This window comes from Rhopalosiphum padi, chromosome 2, assembly GCF_020882245.1.
Source record: "Rhopalosiphum padi isolate XX-2018 chromosome 2, ASM2088224v1, whole genome shotgun sequence".
In the NCBI taxonomy this organism is placed as follows: domain Eukaryota; kingdom Metazoa; phylum Arthropoda; class Insecta; order Hemiptera; family Aphididae; genus Rhopalosiphum; species Rhopalosiphum padi.
Window position 1 is genome coordinate 8,350,559 of NC_083598.1, and position 21,350 is coordinate 8,371,908.

The 21,350-nt window shown below is 27.2% G+C and overlaps 2 protein-coding genes across 2 annotated transcripts; one reads left to right on the plus strand and one right to left on the minus strand.

The window, feature by feature from the left end:
* Window positions 1-3,905: 3,905 nt before the first annotated feature.
* On the minus strand, window positions 3,906-6,449 carry LOC132922696 (RNA-binding protein 48). Its single transcript, XM_060986341.1, has 6 exons — window positions 6,073-6,449; window positions 5,577-5,767; window positions 5,356-5,523; window positions 4,721-4,778; window positions 4,527-4,652; window positions 3,906-4,102 (listed from the first exon to the last, which is right to left on the minus strand). Exons 1-6 carry the CDS (start codon window positions 6,223-6,225, stop codon window positions 3,986-3,988), a joined length of 813 nt encoding a protein of 270 aa, XP_060842324.1. The 5' UTR covers window positions 6,226-6,449; the 3' UTR covers window positions 3,906-3,985.
* An 8,962-nt stretch (window positions 6,450-15,411) lies between these two features.
* On the plus strand, window positions 15,412-19,879 carry LOC132922636 (prolyl 3-hydroxylase OGFOD1). Its single transcript, XM_060986254.1, has 8 exons — window positions 15,412-15,751; window positions 15,823-16,128; window positions 16,201-16,409; window positions 16,477-16,617; window positions 17,942-18,138; window positions 18,216-18,340; window positions 18,816-18,997; window positions 19,059-19,879. Exons 1-8 carry the CDS (start codon window positions 15,709-15,711, stop codon window positions 19,236-19,238), a joined length of 1,383 nt encoding a protein of 460 aa, XP_060842237.1. The 5' UTR covers window positions 15,412-15,708; the 3' UTR covers window positions 19,239-19,879.
* The last annotated feature ends 1,471 nt before the right edge of the window (window positions 19,880-21,350 follow it).

The following is a 21,350-nucleotide window of genomic DNA, read 5'->3' on the forward strand; positions in this document are numbered from 1 at the left end:
CTATATAATATATATATTTGAACCCTTCATACCCATCTAATGCATAATGGACAATCTATTAAACACAAATGATATGACCTGAATGGAATTCGAACGCATAACAGAGACTGTCTGAATAGGTAATGTAATAATTTACAAAGGTATTACATTGTAATCACAAAACTGAAATTACTATTATATTCGGCAATATTTTGAAGTCAATAGAACACTGTGGAGGGTTATAACTAGGGAACGGATATGAATGCAAATTGCATTTTTTTCTGAATGCCCGAAAATATTTCTTTCCAAGCACAAAGCTCATTTCATACATCAAGGAATTAAAAAAATTGATTTTAATTATGCATTTTTTGACATTTTTAGTGCATTTTAGATGTTTTTAAATCATTTTTATAAAGGAATGAATAAAATTCGATAAAAATGTATGAACATTCATTCTAAAAAAAAAAAAAATAAATATTTATTATGTTTTTACTGATCAGATAAGCCCAGACGAAATTATTGTTGACACGTGTAGACACACGTATATACATACATACAACTTACGACATATTAATACACGCAATTAGGTAAAGATAAGCTAAATAAGCTATTTATCTAAATTTATCTACAAGTTCAAAATAGTGTTTTTATTGAATTTAAATACATTTTTAAAGTTTTTTAGGGCATTGTTTTAGTGCATTTTTTTATATAAAAACATTTTTTTAAGGCATTAAGTCGTATTTTTTTAGGACATTTTACTTTTTTATGGTATTAAAGTCCGTTCCCTAGTAAAGTTATATAATATTGTATATTTTTTTTTTATTCTGTCCAATAGCTTCCATTATTATATACAAATGTGTTTCATGATCTAAAATTGTATTTTACATATAATTGAATATTTTACCATTTTTTATTTATAAGTGCATTATTTGTGTTGTTTCTGTTTATAAGCACATATTTGACGGTTTTCGATGCAAAATGCTGAAAAATAGTAAATACCGTAATTTTATATTTTATTAACCGAATCTGAAATAAGTTTGATTATCTGTATTTTACTTATTATCACTTAAATATTTATTGTTGAGAATTTAATATGATTATATAATACGAAATATACTTAAATATATACGTATTAGCACCAAATAGACGTAGATTTACAACGGAACATTTAAAACAAACAATAATTAATCAATGCAATTCTTTTTAAAATATATTTTTTTTCATTTTATTTAATTTTATATAGGTAGGTAGTAAATAAGAAAATTCAAAAATAAAGAACTGTAATAGATAATAGTTAATAAAAATAATACCGATCCAATTATTTGTTTATATTTTATTAATAATTAAATTTGTCTCTATATATTTATTGTATTTTTTTTGTACACATTGCTGTATTTTTTTAATGCATATTTTTTAAATTTTTCATGTATATTTAGCTGTTTTTTAGTGCATAAATATTTATACATTTCTTAGTGCATAAACATCCTAAGTATTCCTAACCCTAGTTACAACTTATAAATTTGGCCTCCCTATCAACTAATAGATGTGTAATTAGCGAAATTCATTGGCAATTATTTGATAGTATTTTTAAGTCGATAGGGCAGAGTAGCAAGGTTAGGTTAGTTCATTTCGACGAAATTACTTAAATGTCACATACCTAGTTTAGACAAACACGCGATACTTGATGTCTTATTTAAATAAAGCTATAAGTATCACTGTGACACTGTTTTCCGTACGATATTCTAACTATATTCAAATTTTGTTACCCCCGTTTCGAATATTGGGTGCTAAGACGCTTAGTAAGAAATAGGTATAATGTTTAAGAAATAAGAATGTAATGAAACTTATTTATCTAATAAACGAGAAAAGTTTTCTAAGCATCGCCTTTTAAAACAATTGTCGAAAAAATTAACAATCTAATGCAAGAATATGAGGGAAAATTCGATAGATTCTCTAATTATTATTATACTGAAATTTGAATAATGAATATATTGTATAGTGCTATCTAGTGGTTAGGTATAAACTACCCATGTTGCAATATAATGCTTGGTACACGAAACATTTGTACTAAAACCGCGAAATTGGCGCGAATACACGTGAGCATATTATATTAGTTAACTTAAAGCTTTTTCTGGTCACCTAAGACCTAACTTAACAATTTTATTGTAAATCAATAAAGATTATGAATTATTTGCGTCCTTAGTCACAGCAAGTTCACTAAGCTGCAGAAGGAGATGAAGGAGTCCATGTATTCTAAATAAACAAATTTTTTCTAAATCTTATGCTTATTACTAGGACTGGGATTTCGATGTACTTTACCTTTTTTCCCAGAGGATGCTGTACGATGCTCGCTCGGTTACAAATTCGTAACATTTATTTTTGAATGAGAATAAGAAAATGTATTTCACATTTTTTGATTTTAACGTCATTTTCTTAATTTTATAGAGCATTGTATGATTTTTAGGGCATTATTGGAGTTTTTGAGTCCAAAATTGAAACTTGAAATTGTATTTAAAGATTTTACACGGTAATGCAAGTTTTAGGTATATAAATATATATTTTTTGTTGTATAACAAACAATAAAGTAGCCAAGTTGGTACCTAAATTTATTAAAAATAAAAACAATTTACCTGCATTTTTTAGAATTGTTAGGGCATTTTTAAGGGTTTTATAGGGCATTATATTTCCAGCCCTACTTATTACTTATTACATACTATTACTTCTTCTTCTTCTGCCTTTGTTTTGTCCTTCGCTCCCAACTATATGGAATTGACTAACCTTGTTGTCCTACATCTCTATAGATTCTATCCCACACTTCTTTATTTAAACCAACTTCCTTTGACATTTCCGTCTCTTTTCTTCGTTAGTTTCCATAACTATGAGTAATCTCATTGTCTGTAAGGTTCTGAAACATCTTTCTTCATCATAACATGACTGAACTATCTTGATTATTCACTACTTTATCTACAGTTGATCTTGCTTCTATATTACCTACCCACAGTGAATTAATTTCCTAATCTATACTCTCTGTCCGTTACTCCATGTAACCATCTAAGCATTTGCGTCTTAAGCTCTCAGCTAAACTCACCTTTTGTTCTATTGTATTTTGATTGTCCACTTTCCAATATTCCTATCTTTACAAAATGATTGGCCTCACAACTAATTTATGAAATTTATATTTTATTTTCAATAGCAACTTCTTGTCACATAAAATACCGGACACTTTATCTTTCCACTTAATCCATCCATGCATAATACTATTTCCGACATCATTATCACATACAAAATCATCCACATCCCAATCACATGCGTTGCATCCTTGCTTCTTTAACTACCACTTGATTACTTCCTCTACAAATCATAATCATACACAATAATTGTCTCTATTTTACTTCTTTTTATCCTTGACCATATCATATCTAGTGCTATTTTAAATCTTCCAATCTCATTCACTTGTTCCAGATTAGATATAGGGCATAGGTCCTTGCCCTATATCGTTCGTAATTTTTAACTGATCATACACTAAGTTCATACATTTCTCCACAGTACTCTTCACTCTTGTTGTTACCTTTTCATACATAATAAATAACATATAATATATCCTCTATTACTTTCATACCCTCAATGGTACAGATTTCCTTTGGTCCTTCCTATCAAGTATCAAGATTATTAAATTTTCAAACATATACTCATATGCGCAAATAGAGGCGGCTTACCCCCCTTAGAATTTCTATAGTTCCCCCCAAAAACTAATGATGTTTTGTGATAATTGAAAAGAATTATAAAAGTATCCAATATAGACCAATCTATATGTCAAAAACCATAACAAAAAGAATTATTTTATTTTTATCATAAGAAATATCACTAATGAATCTTTTGAACTTATGTTTTAGTTTTTGTTGTGAATTTTAATCATACATAGGTAATTTAAATAAATAAATATATTAGTAAGATATATAAAAATATTATACATAATAAACATTTAATTAATTTTATCAGCAATATGTTAATGGAATATAATACGATTAGGCTTCTTAATTTTGGATACTGGAGAAGCTATTTGTAGTTGCCTAGGAACAAATTTCAGCGTATTCGAATCTAACGAAGTCAAATCTTTGATATTCTGAAATAAATAAAATAATACAAGTATGAATAATTTAAGTTTATTACATAAAAACTAATGTAGTTAATTGATATTTTATTTCTGCAATATATAAATATACAAGAATTAAAAAATTAACATACTTAATCAAGGTACTAACTTTTTTTTCTCATTATCTACAAATTATTTTATGCAAATATTAACATCAGATTAACATTAATCAATAATGTAATGAATAACATTACTAAAAATATGTTCTAGCCTAAAATCAACTTCGAAAATCCACTGACACACCACGACAATTAAAGTAACTAAAAATAGATAATGTAAATACATTTAACTACAGAAATTTAATTGACTATTGAGTAGTACTGAATTAGATGGTTATTGATTTATATTAAAATATATCTATTTATTTTCATACTTGATAGTAAATAATACTTACTGATTTATTTATTTTTATTTCTTTTTTAGTGTTTAAAGAATCAGGCTTTGGTATAATATATGAGCACTTAAGACCTCCTTCTAGCCAACGATTTTGTTTTTGAGAATTAGAACTACAACTTTGTAACTAAAAATAAGAAAATAATAGGCTCAAGTTATTACTTTAATTTACTGAAAAACAAAATAATTAAATACCATTAAATCATGAGATGGAGTAGGAAGGTCATGATGTAATAACGCAGAAGACAATTCTCTGAAAAAAATCATACATAATATAGAAATAAAATACATAAATATTTGTTCTTATTATAATAAAAATAAATGTGCATTTTTTTTTTTAATGGGATTCATTTAAATAAATATTTAATACTGGAATCTATAAAATGTATTTACAATAATTACTAATAAAACTAAATTATAGATAATTTGACATATATTTATTATCACCCCGCCATATAGTTGTATTAATGTGCCGTTATTGTTCCTACAATTATTGTGTTAAACTTATTTTGATTACCTTTTTTAGAAAATGAGTTAACTACATTTTATATCATAATAAATATATTAGTATGTTGCTGGCTTTTGTTATTACCTACTTCAGCAGTTCCCAAACTTTTACGACCACGGCACCCTTGAGAAATTATTTGTGTTTTGCGGAACCCCCTTCTTTTAAATAATTTTTAATAATATAAATAATACAAATATAATATAAAATAATTTTCTTGATAACAAACAAGTACTAATAATTTTGATTTTGATTGAAGTATACAATCAACGTTATGAATTTATATTAAATTCAATTCAATAATTTAAAATCAAATGAAACTTACTTCTTATAGGTATGGTCTAAACCAATTTTATTAATATGTTTTTTAACTTCTATCATTCTCATCTGTAATTTTGATCTAGTTTGCTCAATGGATTCAAGTTCAGGTGCATAGCAAACATGTAAAATTCCACCAAAGAAGTTTTTAGTGTCCATTTGTTTTTTTGCAAATCTAAAATATTAACATGTTAAAATTCTGAATAATAATATAAGAAAAAATTGAACCTGGCAGATTGTATCCGAATAAATATCACATGAAAACTATGAGTAAATTCTTCTTGGTCTTCAAATTGTACTTGTCGAATACTTAATACATTACCATAACGCTTGCATAATTTTTCCACTTCATCGTGTAAATTGACAGATGGCACTCCTCTGATCAACAAATGTTGTGATTCATCGTTCACCGTATAAACCTTATTATTATAGTCAAATTCAAGTTTAAGGAATTTATTTATTTAAATGTTAATTTTTTTTTTTATAAATAATAAAATACAATGTTTACTAGTACATTGTACAGTTTAAATTTGTACAATTCAGAAAATCTCTGAATCTTTTTAAATTTGTACAATACAATCGAACAATTTAAGTTAAAACCTAATGTACCTAATTATTTTTTAAATTGTATGTACAATAGGCATTTCAACACAGAAACCATCTATAAATATTGACCAATTTAATCAAGGATACATTGTTCTCGGTTCGACATCAATCTTAATACCTTAATCGCTGTAAGTTTTCGTCCTTGTCTGTATTTTGGCCTGTTTTCACAGTAACTTAACATGTTGTGATGAGGATAAGACTTCAAAATTGCGACTTCTATATTCTGTTTAGACATCATAGAAATGAAGTTAATTAATAAATAATTGAACATAAAATCCCAAACTTCAGACGAAATAATAGACAATGCGGCTTGGTAAGACCATGACAACAAACAAAACTATAAAAGTACAAAGTTAAGTTTAAGCAATAACTAATAAGCCAAAATATAAAATTTAATTCAAAAAATATATAAATATTAAATAATATAATATGACAGACGACACAGACTATAATACAGTATTAAATGAGACAACAGACAAGATATAAAAACTGCTATTTTTCATATTATCATTTGTGATAATAAACTTTGTATGTTTGGTTGCGTCTTGTTAGATTTCGGAGGGCATTATAAAATCAGAATCTTCAAATTTCTTATAGCTCAACTTTAAATTAAAACATTTTAAACTAACTTATACGACATATACCATAATATCTAAAATAATTTGACTACTTTGAACTTATTATAACACATGTTGAGAAAACATTTTTTTTAGTCAACTATTTACCAAAAGTAAATTATAAATTAATAAGATTCTTTATATTATGGCATACGCCAGCGGTTCCCAATTGGTGGTCCGCGGACCCCCAGTGGTCCGCGTGTTGGTTTTAGGGGGTCTGCGGTTATGTTGTTTTGTAGTAATATTTTTATTTTATTTTAGTGAAATTATTAACTTTGTAGTAATATGAAATTCCGAGTATTTATGGACTATTGAAACTCGATTATCGCGAAAAAAATAGATAAGCAATTTCATAGAAATAAATATCATTATTATCTTCACTATTACACTATTATTACTATAATTCAGAACGTGAAACCATACTGATTATTTTCTTTCCATTAACCAATAAAATATATTTCAAAATTTATTTTTTTTATTTTTATAAAATGTTTATAAAATTAAAAATTAAATCATATTGAAAATAAATCGTATAAATTTATTTCTCATTTTCATAATAAAATAAAATTGAAAAGTAAGTATTTACAAAAAAGGGGTCCGCGGATCAATTTAAGTTATAGCTAGGGGTCCGTGGCTTCACACTAATTGGGAACCGCTGGCATACGCTACCGCCTAATGACGAGTGTGAGGGAAAAGCCCCCTACGAGTATTTCAGTGGGAAAAATTATGGAAAATGATAAAAGGGCCTAAAAATATCGCCCCCCCTAATAATATTTTGACTTACATCACACAAAACATCTAAATAGATTTTTGTTGAAAATCCAACTATCGTTTTTTTGAAATCATTCAAAAACATTAAGTTTTCGTCTTTATTTGTTATAATATTCATTATTCATAGATTTAAATGCATTTTGAGTCTCGAATGTACATTTTGGTAATTTTGCATGAAGCCATTAACGAGCATGGTGAATGTTTTGTTTGATTAAAATAGCATTGCTTGTTGTGAGAGTTGAAATGTCACCATTTTTAAACTCATTATGTAAAATCCTCGATGGCCGAGCCGAAATATCATCCACAGGACCACAGCTTTCCTTTTAACAGCGTTATTGATTTTTTTGTCTATAGTAAGTACCTACTTTTTCGTCACATTTATCATTGTTGTATTCATTGTAGATTTCGGCATTAATCGGAAACCACGCGATTATTCGATTTTTTTTTTTTTAGTTATACCCTTTCGAAATTTGCGATTTTACGCTATTACACATGCACACAACGCTATACTTTTTTTTATTTTACTAGTAGGTTTAGAATAGGTATTTACTAGATTAACTAGTAAACTAGCTACCCGAAATATACGTAATAGCATAAAATCGCAAACTTCAGGAAAATATAACTTCCAAAATAATCATTTCTGCAAATTCGTACCATCGTTCTTAACTCGTCAAAAATTTGAAATACATACGTTTCAAAATAAAAATCGAAAAAACCGCGTGGGAGCTAAATTGCAATTGCTCTTAAATTTCTAACGAAACATTTATAAGAGATTAATTTAAAAAATAACACTTACACAAGTTTTTATAATAAGTCCACTGTTGAACCTTGCTTTGCAACATTTTATGAAATCGAAACTTAAAACCTTTAATAATTCTTATTTCTTCTTGTTTTTCATTAAATATCCACTCCATTTTTCACTGGTAATAATTTAACGTAAGTATATTGTGTATTCACGAAGTATTCTACACGACTGATTGATTTTGAACGAGTATATTATACCACCGTTGACGAATATCTGTTATCGTTGCGTATCCGATATAGTAGTGTATAACTTAGTATAACTATATAATTATAGCTACTATTATATTATTATTATTGCTTAAAAGTTTTAACTTTATTCATATTCTCACTCCCAGTCTCAGAGGTTAGTCGTAAGTCCAGTGGCGCCGATCTATATTTCATATTATGGGGAAAAAATGCTGGTGTTAGACCCACCTACTAAAAAAATGTTTAGTTAGTTACGTTCGAATGGTTCTATATTTATTTCTAACTATATACATACAAGATACTGCATAACAAACTATTTTTGATTATCACCCACCCACCCATAAATATTTCTGGGAAATTTTCCCCAGTTCATACTCCGTGTTTGGCGCTACTGTTAGTACATACCAAATTTGAATATTGACAAAACTGGATATTTTAACGAAAAATAACGATTATAGGTTATAGGTATAGTTATCTATTATGTTCAAAGTTATTACAAAAATATTATTTAAAGAAACCAATTCGTGTATTATTATTTAAAACTAACAGAGAAATATTCAAAATATTATGTAGATTAGTTTTAAGTTGTTTATGCCATAAACTTATTAACACCTGCAATGGCGGCTCGTCAGGGGCCTTTAAAACGGCGACTCACCATAAGAATAAAAGTAGTAAAGCAATAAAAAAGTTTGAAGAAAATTGTAGTATAATTTAAATTTTTATCTATTTTGAAAATAATTATGATGGTTTTCGATATTAATATTAATTAATGATTATTGATAATATTATAATATTTTGTATTATATTTTTACATTAATAATGAGAAGACGGGTGTCATTCAATAATAATACGGGCGAAAAATATCGATAACAACAACTAATTACTAATTTATGCGATGCCAATGGCAGAAACTTTGAAAGAGTCTAGTCTCAATGTCCTGAACAACATTTATACAATCTACCCCGCCCTCCACCTTGTCATGCATATAAAATTTGTATAAGTACACAATTGAGTCTCTCGAACGGCGGACTCCCGAATAAATTTAAATGTCTGGCTAATAATAATATTATTAATATTACAACATAATAATAGAGTATATTATAATCTATGGATATGGATCTATCATATTAATCTATCATCTATGGTAATCATCAATCTTCGCTATTCGTCGGAGACGATTGACGGTTGTAATAATTTTAACGGAGAAAAAAATAGACGTACAAATCGTTAAACCGTACTTTAATATATATAATATTTTACACGCATATGCCGTTCTGTTCAGCTTATTTTATGAAATATCTCAATATATCTGCAATTCGAAACGTGGTAAAGACGGTCGAGGAAAGGTGTTCCTGGGTCGGTCAGACCCATTTTATATAATAATTTATATTTATATTAATTGTGTGAATAGCATTTTTCATTTTTAACTGGCCGAGTACTTGACTAATATAAGTTTTTTTTATCCCTAACAAAAATAAAAAGTTTTCTGAAAAGACCCATTAATATTTTTTATAATTGTCTGAATTTTGAATTTTTATGACATTATTAGATATTCATTTCATATTTCTGTGATAACTAATTCTGCTCAACCGATTTTTGTTTTTTTGTAGTAATTTAAAAACGAATAACTGTAGTTATTTGAAAATTTCACCAAATGTTAATGTTTGCATTTCTTATACATATTATAATTTTCAAAATATTTTTATTATACACTTATAATATTAAAATAACAATAGCATAATAACATAAATAAATGCATTTATTATATATATATATATTAATATCGCAAATTATCTGAGCATATTAGTTAAAACTTATCGATTAATTTTAAAAACAGTAAAAATAGTGTGAGTATGTATTATTCCTAAACAGGAGGGTACCGAAACGGAAATGATATGTGACTTTATATGTAGGTATAACGAGTTGAATGTAAATAACTGCTTGTATTTAGAAATTAATTTTATTAATTTTGTAAGTCCTTCTTTATTATATGTAATAGATCATAACATAAATCTTTAGTATATAATATTAGTTTAATGATTAAACTTTTAAATATTTTTAAAATTATTAATCATTTAGTTCAGCCAAACCGTATAAAACCATAAACCATTAATACTGTTATAAAATTATAATTTAAAAAAAAATTCAGGATAATATACAATTATTATGATTTTACGTATGAAATTAATTAGATACCAAAAGTTTGCTGAAGACAGCTGAAAAATAAAAAATAAATTCTATAATATCACAAAGAGTTCTATAAAAAAAACATTATTATAATATTTATCATCCATGGCAAACGACAATCGTCGTCATTTGTAGGAGACGATTAACAATTCTAATAATTTTATTAAACAGTCGTCAAACAACAGCCTTCAGTACATGACAAGTACTCTCATTTTCATAAAATATTTCAATAATTCCATTCTGAAGCGTAAAGAAGACGAATGAAGAAATAAACTAGCTGTTTCTTCGGTGGCTGTGCACGTTTGAACTTTAATATGGCACAGCTTGATTTCGTCGAAAAGCGTCGAAGGATTCTTGCGTAGGTTAATTTTCCTATAATTATAGGGTAGTAATAAATTTAATTGAAAGCTGTTACCCCGATGACAGACCTATATTTTATTTCCGATCGTCTAGTCCAATGAAATGGTCAGCAACCGGCGGGTTATTGTATATACGACCCGTTTTAAATTCTAAAACATTGAAATTTTTTTTTATTTATATTTTATTATTTTAAAGTTCTAGACAATATTTTTTTCCATAGTAAATAATTTAAGAATATAAAATTTTTATTTTTATCTGGTCCGCAAACTGTTTTTAATTTGTGAATGTGCCCTGAGAGTTCAAAAAGGTTACCGACTATGCATTAATGATGAAATTGCCAAAAATAAAATTAAGTCGTCAAGTACACCTTAGATCCTGGACGTAGCGAAAAATGTATTAAGATTTTAGGATTATGTAGTTTATTTTCTGTTTATCATGAATTCTTGTAGCAAACATAATCTATATTTGGTACTTTGGGTGGTAAATAGTAAAATAAAACAAACAATTTCAGATTTTGCCATAATATCGGAAAAATAACAAAACTGAAATAATTACGCTTGTACAATCCTTGTATAATTTCAACCCGGTGGACGATTGGCAGCATCAATAAGAATCTCATCTGAATAACAAGTGTCGCAAGGCTGTGTTTGTTTAATACTATAATTTTTTGAACAATAGTACAATATATTATGAATATTTACTTAAATTATATTTAACTTTTATGGTTTTTTTTTCAGATAATATACTGTACTACGGTTTTAGGTGTTCTTTTTATTTCAATAATACGTAGATAAATTACCAATTTTTTCAATTTTGTCTTCTTATCACATAGCTAGTTCTCGTCTTTGTGTATGTTTAAATTTATATTTTTATAGTTATTGTGCTGTTTAACTTTCTTATAAAAGAGAGTGAGGAATTTAAAAGGTGGCCACCGAACAGAAAGTTAAACTGCAATATACTATAATCTTCTTAGTTCTTGTTTATATTTTTAACTGATAAATTATGAATATAAAATTTAAAATTAATTTAAATTCAAAAATAAAAAAACACCAACACAGATTTCTAAAATATTAAAATTGTTTTTTAAATTGCATTTAATCTGCACATTAGTTGAGTTTTATAGGAACCAAACATTTAGTTGGATCATGGACTACTCGCCGACGATGAATTTGTCATTGAGTTGATGGAAAATGTGTCGGCACTCGGCTTCGTTTCAACCCGGAGGAAGATTGGCAGCATCAATAAGAAGCTCATCTTAATTTAGTTGTCCCCTTACGCATTAGCGCTCATCTCTCATCCACTCATCCAACACATTGACTATGGCCGGCCGGCAACACACATATATTATACGCATTATCCGTTTTATATTATATAGTATTATCAATATCCACATAATTTAAGTTATTGTATATTTTTTTTTTATTATTTGAATGCATTCATATGATCAGTGGCGTATTTAGGAATTTTAGGATAAGGGCAACACATATTTTGCCGCCTCCCCCCCACCAATAAAAAAAAATTAAAAAACTTCTACGCCGCGCAATAGTGGTCAAACTGTTAATACCATAGAATACCATGTTATATAAATACTATAGTATTTTATACCTCTATGGCACACATTTGTTGTGAAAATTATTAATTATTGACGTCACTGCGCCAGTACTCATAAAGTACGAAATAAAAATTTGCCGCCCCTCTAAATCTTTAAAAATTTGCCGTTCTGGACAACTGGACCCAAAGCCCCTACCTAAATACTCTCCTGCATATGATGCGTTCTCGCTTACGATGTGGATTAGGCCTACTGGGGACACCACAATAAAAAAACGAGCCTCGTGTAATACCTCATAAAGTTATTAAACAATACGGACAATGTTATTGTAATACGTCGTTTAATAATAAAGGTGGTGTGGAAAATTACCTAACACTGTTATTCTTATCTTATAATTACCTTGCATACATTTTTTTATTAAATACCAATTAAATAATTATTTATATTAAGAAACGATAAATATTAACGTTTTATAAAGTATTACAATAAAATAGTTTTGAAAAAAAAATATTCTTTGACTTGTTACAAAAAGACTCCAAGTAGTTATTATATTAGTTCTTATTTTACAAAGACACTAACAAAAGCGGGTCAGCTTTAATATTGCCAGAAATATTGAATGTATCTATATTACTTTACTTAAAACATTGAATTTACACATATTTTTATTTTTCTAATTATTGTGTATTTTATTAATGATTTAATTTTTATTTCATATAAATTTGAATCTTCATATTTTACTAATTTACTGACGCATTGGTTACGTAGGTATTTGTGTCTTATAATAAAATACAAATGTTTGCATGTGAATATGTGATTGTACACATTTGGATTTTATTAACCATAGCCTACAATTCCTCTAAAATCATTATGTTCTTAATCTTTTACGCTAACCAGTTTTCAACAAAAGTGATTTTGTATTTTCTTAAAATTCAAAAACGAATAGCCGTAAAATTTAAAGTATTTATATTATAATTTTTTCTATAAATGGTATAATTTTCAAATAATTGTAATTCATTTTGAGCTCTTTATAGACAATTATATTTGCGTGCTTTATTAGTGTTTTTTAATAGCAAAAACTGATAAATGGGTCAAAGTCCTTGAAAACTGAATTAATAATTTCTTAATAAGTTGTTAATTTACTCATTAAAAATATAAAAAAATGTATACTCACAATATTTTTATAAACGTATACAGTGGCGTAGCTAGGAATTTTTAGTTGAGGGGGGGGGGCAAAATTTCAAAATTGTTCATAATAATCAAGGATTATATAACGTCAAATACACAAGTATATATAGCCATATAGGTAGTAATTAGTAATTAATTTCAGTAAATGAAAATAGTAAAATAAAACAATATAATATAATATAATGATACAATATAAAACAATACTATATTACTATGCAACTTCTTATACAACTTTAATATACAGTTTTTTTAAATTACCAAATTTTGTTTAAAAGATAATTTTCAGGGAGGTTGGAGGGGCAAGCACCCCCTTTCCTTCGCTCCCCGTAACTACGCCACTGAACGTATATAATATACCGTCTCCGCTTAGAATAGTTTTCTGTTTAAAACAAATTATATCTTTAAAATTAGATTTAAATTCAAATTCAACACACAAATAAAAGTGACCTACTCGTCACCAAATGTATAGGCTTATAGCAGAGCATTACCACTTTATACCTTTTTATTATAATTATTTATTAAGACACCTGTTTTAGAGCTGAATAAAAAAAAAAATTTAATTAAATTAATATTATTTTAAATAAAATACTTATACCTACTTATATTGCTAAATATATATAAATTAATTGTCAATAAAGCTGGCAGTTTATTTTCTGAACTCAGATGAGATTTAATTACTAATTAATCAATATATATATATATATATATATATTATGTATATTGTAAATAAATTTATCGTAGTTCAATAATTATGAGTTAGCTATCAAACCGCATAAATAGTAAATACAATTAGATATTACATGGTTATTTTTTTCACAGGCCGGCTAGCTAGCCCGCCGGCTTTGTAGTCTCGTACTATGGTGCGTTGGTGTGTCTTTGAAACTCCTTCTCCTCCTTGGTAATCAGTATTTTCTTGAAGTATCGTTCAACTGCTTCCCATTTCTCTCGGCAATTTAGCATGATAGGTATGATCGTCTCTGGCGTGACGTCCTCTCCTACTGTGGCTTCAAGTTCTGTGAGACTTTTAGCCCATCGTCCGCATCTGAAGAATTATGAATGTTCTGCGTCGTCTTCTGGGTCCCCACGAGATACACATTCTGGGCTTTCCATTCGAGAGGATCTGGGCAGAAGGTAGCTCTGGAAGCAACCATGCCCCGTAAAAAAAAGCGTCATATGGTAGTTTGTCGTACCATGCGTTCGAGTTAGCCAGGGGCATACATCAGGTATCAATCGCTTTGTCCACTGTCCGGTGGTGGTTAATTCTTTCCATTTCTGCTGCCATCATGGCACCATACCCAAACGAGATTGTCTACTATTTGTCTAGCGTTATCTGAATGGTTCCTTTGTAGTCTACGCAGTTGAGTCCGACTTCTTGCCATGAGATGTACTGGTACTATGCCCGCCACTACCATGATTGCTGCCGTGACACTGTTCTATAAGCACTAGCCACCCTTAGAGCCATGGTGCGTTGTGGCCCCAACAGGAGTTGTCTATGGTTTCGGAATTTTATTGTCGATTGCCACACTGGGGCCGCGTTTACTACAGACGTGAGTAGTTTCCTTCTGGTGGAACTCGGACCTCCAACATTTGGCATCAACCGTGTTAAGGCGGCTGTTGATTTCAGCGCTTTAGTCCGCACCATTTTTATATGCTCTACTACTACTACTAGTTACTACTACTACTACTACTACTACTACTACCACCACCATTACCACAGAACAGATACTACTACTACTACTATAGACTACTACTTATTAATGATAACTATATACAGAATACAGATATGAGATAACCTTAAACATTTAGTATGTTCGAAAATGAGTTATGACATGTTTGAATTTCGGTAACAATTCACAAACAAGTAAACGACTCCGGCAGTGGACAAAACGATAGTAACATGAAATAATTTATATTCTCGTTTAATTTTTGAGACATCATTGACCGGTCCCTGTGGCTGTGATTGTGAGTATCTACATTCTACTTACTATCATAGACAATCAAATATCAATCGCCATTCATCAGACGACGTTATGAACACTGACTTTATTTTAAACGAGCATTGAACTGAAATATTATTTTATCAAATTTGGCTACAATGAATATTCCTGAAGTAAAGATGACTGACTCCAGTTTTAGTGGTTTGTACAAATTTACATTAATATTTTTATTCTATATTTTTATTTGATTAATGAATTTTTTTTTTTTTTAGCTGCAGTTACAAAACTAGACACACCATTTGATGTGTTTAAATTTGACTGTAGAAATTTGTTACCTAATTCCGAAGCATTTAAATTACGTCGGGCTTTGCTTAAAATGATGTTCAAAAAAAAATCGTGTGATCTATATTCATTTTCTCAATCATCGGATTTCATTCGTTCCACAAATCTTAAGAAACCTAAGGAAGTGGAGCAGTTTTTAATTATTCTAGAAGATATAAAACAAAAAATAGCTACTTACTTGGGAAAAACATTTAATAACATGATTAGTGCGTCTTGTTCTAAATATGATCACGGAGGTAATTTTTTTGTTTTGTTTTTTTAATAAAATATAATATATAAACCTTAATTGTATTGATCTGTATATTTAGATTACTTACTTTGTCACGATGATCGTGTTGACGATAGATCTGTGGCATTTATATACTATTTAAATTACGATTGGCTTCCTGAATGGGGTGGCACATTAGATGTTTATTCGGTTGATGACATGAATTGTGCTACAGAAATTGTACAAAATATTAACCCAGAATTTAATTCTTTGATTTTTTTCCCTGTTGAAAAATATACATATCACCAGGTAAGACATCACGTTTTTAATTTAAAATAACTATTCAAACAATCTAATGTTATGTTTTATTCAATAGGTGGCTGAAAATACATCTACCTTTTCTCGAATTTCTATTAATGGTTGGTTCCATTGTAATGAGCTGTCATGGGAAATGTATAACCAACCAGTCAAATATCTATCTCCGATTTATTTACCGCATTCAGTTTCTCCTGATAGGGTATTTATATAATAGTTTAAGTATAATATTAATAGTTCGATATTTATTTAAGCGTTTGGATTCAATATTCCTAACTTCTTATATAATTTTATGTCGCTACAATAACATTCTTATACAAATTATATTTCTTACAATTTTTTATTGTTATATATTCAAATTTGAAAAAAACATTAATTTCATACTACTAAGCAAAATATTAAAAAATCAAATTTTGAATCAGTATTAAATTATTCATAGTAAATAGGACCCAGATTTTTAAACAACAAATATTGTTGAATATGCACATAAAACTGACCATACAACTGGTTTTTTTAATACAATACTGAATAATAAATACATAATTATGTCGATAAAACAATAACAAATTTTCCATAATAGTAATTAAATAATACAAATGTTACTGAAAATATATTGATATCCATTGTAAAATCTTCTATATTAGTATATTTTACATTTTAAAACACTAGTTAGACTATATTATTATACGTAGAGATATAAAATAAAACATAACTTAAGCAATTATAAATTTACGGCTGAAATTATTTTCATATATTTTTAATGGGTTTGTTTAGCTAGTCGCGGCCCTTAAAACAAATTTTGTGACCCAATTTTGGGTTGCGACCTATAGGTTGGGAAACATTGCCTTAAGAGGGCGATACACCCGCATGTGTTGTTTCCGTCTTTTCTTACAAATATGTAACATAGCAAATTTACGCTCAGCAAATCATATTAGTTTTTTACAAAAGCTCAAGTTTTTAGCAAGTTATGCATATATAACATAGCATAAATTAAAAATGCTCATAACTTACTTAAAAACTTAATAATTGTATAAAACCAACATACAAAAACAGATAATGTTCTTACCGTCAAGTTTTATAATAAGTCAATTCACTCTAATTTTTAAACTAACAGAGCTAAACGTGATCTGCTGAGGCTCTGAAGGTAAATTTGCTATGTTATGTACTTGTAAGACAGAGACAACACAGCGGGTGTTGTGACTTTTTAAGGCATTGTACTGTTTGTTCGTTTGGTCTATCCTTGAATACGGCTCTGTCATTTGGGATCCTAATACTGCTCAAAATGTAATAATGCTTGAACGATTACAAAATAAATTTTTAGAATCATGCCCATTAAAAAAATAAATAAAATAAACACTATTTAGTATTGTATGTGATGGGGAAGATAAGACCAGTGCTTCACATGAAAAAATAAAAATACAAGACTTTATTATGTCAAATGAACATAATATATATTGATTAATAATAAGATTAACAGTGTAAATGAGTTTGTAATTCAGTTTTATAAATAAAATTTTATATTTCAGTGTAGGATAGTTTCCGAAATGTGCATAGAACCAATGTTTGAAGAATCCATGTATAGAGAAGCTATTCGAGAGACATTCATTGCAAATGGGTATATAATGTGTGACGGATTTTTCAAAACATCTATGTTAGACATTTTAAGTAATGAAATTTTTTCCAATGACATACATTGGAAAATTAAAGGACCTTTAAACAAAAGGTAAACTAATGCTTGTTAAGCTAATGTTTATCCAAACATTGATACATATATATAATTTGTATTTATTATTGTTCTAGGCAATACAAATATGTAGTAGATATCAATAAATTGCCACTCACAATTATGTTTGTTGTTAATATGTTAAAGACTGATCGCATGTTTCAATTTTTCCAAGAATGCACAGGTTTAAAATTTCTTGGTGGTAAGTTAAATATCAAAAGTTAATACAAAACATATAATATATACAATTGTTATTTATTATGGCTATCTTGTCGTATGCACTCAACCGGCAACATTACAACTGTAGTTTGTGCTCTACTACGTTTTACTATTACCAGTCAACAACTATATTTAGATTTTAGACAATATATTCTCGTGATAAATGGATAATGTAAAAGTGATTTTAATGACAAACAAAAATTCTTATAAATAAATAATACATTATTAAAAAAAAATTTATAATATCATCGTTTGTTGTTGTCTTGTCATTAATTTCATTATCATTAATAATCATAAATACAAAAATAATTAGAAAAAATAAAATAAATAAATATTAAAATGCTTATGCCATGTACTCTCAGAAATATGTTAAATTTGTTGATATAAAGATATAAATTGGGTGTATACGACAAGATAGCCTTTATTATTATTAATACTGACAAATTTTTTATTTTCAGTAAATATTGAAGTGCAGAAATGGCATGGGGGCCATTATATGGTATCAGGCGGAAATGATTGTCTAGACGGTTTTAATGTATTAAGCGTATATTTGTTTTTTAGCCAATGTTTTGGTAAAATGTCTGATGATAAAAGTGACGATCTACACTATGTATTTGAAGAAAAAGAAACATTAATACCGGTAAATTTATACATGATATAATAACACAAAAATATGATTAATTAATTAAACTTTTTTTTAGAAATTTGCATGCAAGCCTCAGCATAACACTATTTTTATGGTACATCGAGATTCTAATATGGATTCACATGTTAAATATTGTAAAATAGTTGATGGTCATGCGTGGACTGTTGTTGTTGCAAATTATATGATAAAAAATGATCTGGATTGTCAAGTTGTATTAAAAAGGTTTGATGATTAATTTTTTTTTTTAATTTTGACATTGCTACATTTACTAAACAATTTTCCTATTGTAATAAGTTTTATTAAGTTTTTTTTTCATTTGTTTGTTTGTGATTATATCATTAAAGAATGAATAGTTTTATATTCTTTTTATCAACAAAGTGTTCATAACTTATAAATTATTATTCTTAGAAGTAAACAATGTTTAAATATTAAAATGAGTGTTTAATTTGATATTATATTATCATTTACCTAAATAATGTGTTTCTAATATTTGACTCAAGTCTTAAAAAATAAGAGATATAAATCATAAGTATTGTAAGTTGAATAATATTATTATATACTATGTGTTCAAAAAAACAATACTATATTATATAATATTATCATATTAAAACTATTAGTAATTTATATGTTATTGTATAAAAAATGGAATACAGATTTTCATAAATACATGTTAATTCATTTAAGCTATATAGATCATAAGGAAATACAATTTTGTAATTTATATAATGTCAAAAAAACTAAGACACATCTAGTGTTTGCAATAAACACATGCATTAAAAAAAGATTAATATATTTGTCAAAAACATATATTTATTTATTTATTTTAACTTATTTTAACTAACTGACTGTGTATAATAAACATGTTGTGATATGAAACTATTATTATTTTATATATTTTGCAATTCAATTTAATAAACATACTTTTATACATAAATATAGTACTTAACTATAAATAATACCAAAATGTTTTGATATAACATGTAGCTAATTAAATTAATTACCCATATTTATTGTACAGGATTACTACACTAATTTGGATTCCAAAATTGCATGATTTTCTTGATATTTTCAGAAAATATATTGTTAATAAATATATATAAATATATATATTGTTAACATTTTAACTTATAAATGTATAATACAATTTTAAATATTATGAAGCATTTACTCTTTTTCCTTAAATAGATTATATACTAGACTAACCTACATGTTGAATTTAGAAATTCAGAGTTATGAATTATGAATATTGAAATTTTAGATTTTAAATTAATGTATGATTACCTAGTAACGAGGTGATAAAAAACAAGTAGGTACTTATTATTTTTGTTTAGTTTTTCTGTATGTTTCTTATTTTTCTAAATTACCAGTTATTTTCAAATTTTCCAATAGCATACCAAGCCTATTGTACGTAAATTTAAAAAAATATATATTATATTTTAGTATTACATACACCATAATAGGTTTTAATTTGACAAAAATGGGATATCTATATAGTTTAATATATTATATATACTATATAAAAAAAATTACTTAACTTTATAATAGTACAATGAATTTTTATTTTCAAGAATAGACATGACATTTAATACAATTTAAAAGTAAATTAATATTCAATATTAGTGTATTACTATAATATTGTGTTATCAAAACGCATAAAAATTGTTGACAGAGTATATAAAGATTCATTATATACTTTAAATTTAAAAACTGTTGCATTTGTATCCAATCCAAAGTATGGTATTTACTGAAAATTCTATTCCACCTTTTTTTTTAAAATTATTTATTTATGGATAATTGAAGTTTGTCCAATGAGTAAATACTAATAAATGTGATATAAAATAATGATTCATATACCTAGATGGGCATGAGTGGAGGAAACAATTCATTAACAACATTAAAGAAGACATTATACATACCCCCTTATAATGTCTCTATCTTACTAACGTACATCATAGCAAATTTACGTTCAGCAGAACACAATTTAAGATGTTAAAGGTTTTGAATATTATATAGAAAATTGCAAATACTTTTATTGATATTATGATTTTAAATTATAGCATAGCCATTATCCATAGAATAGTGTTCTATGGACCAATGGTTGGTTATACTATGTAAAATACTATAAAACTAAAAATGCTCATAGCTCAAAAATATAATAATTTTAATAAAAGCATATGACACATTCCAGATAATATTCTTAGCTTTAAATTTAATAAGAGGTAAACTTACTCTAATATAAAGCTTACATCATAAAACGTGTTCTGCTGGATGAAAATTTGCTATGATTTACAGTCTTGTTAAGAATACTTTTTTTTAGTTCAATATTATATTAAAATATATGTTTTTA

Coding starts and splice junctions, on each gene's coding strand:
- LOC132922696 (XM_060986341.1), bottom strand. CDS start 6,225: ATGTTCAATTATTTATTAATTAACTTCATTTCTATGATGTCTAAACAG. Junction 4,779..5,355: donor TTAGACCATACCTATAAGAA/GTAAGTTTCATT, acceptor GATTTTTTTCAG/AGAATTGTCTTCTGCGTTAT. Junction 4,103..4,526: donor AAATAAAAATAAATAAATCA/GTAAGTATTATT, acceptor TATTTATTTCAG/AATATCAAAGATTTGACTTC.
- LOC132922636 (XM_060986254.1), top strand. CDS start 15,709: ATGAATATTCCTGAAGTAAAGATGACTGACTCCAGTTTTAGTG. Junction 16,129..16,200: donor TTCTAAATATGATCACGGAG/GTAATTTTTTTG, acceptor CTGTATATTTAG/ATTACTTACTTTGTCACGAT. Junction 18,998..19,058: donor AAAAAGAAACATTAATACCG/GTAAATTTATAC, acceptor ACTTTTTTTTAG/AAATTTGCATGCAAGCCTCA.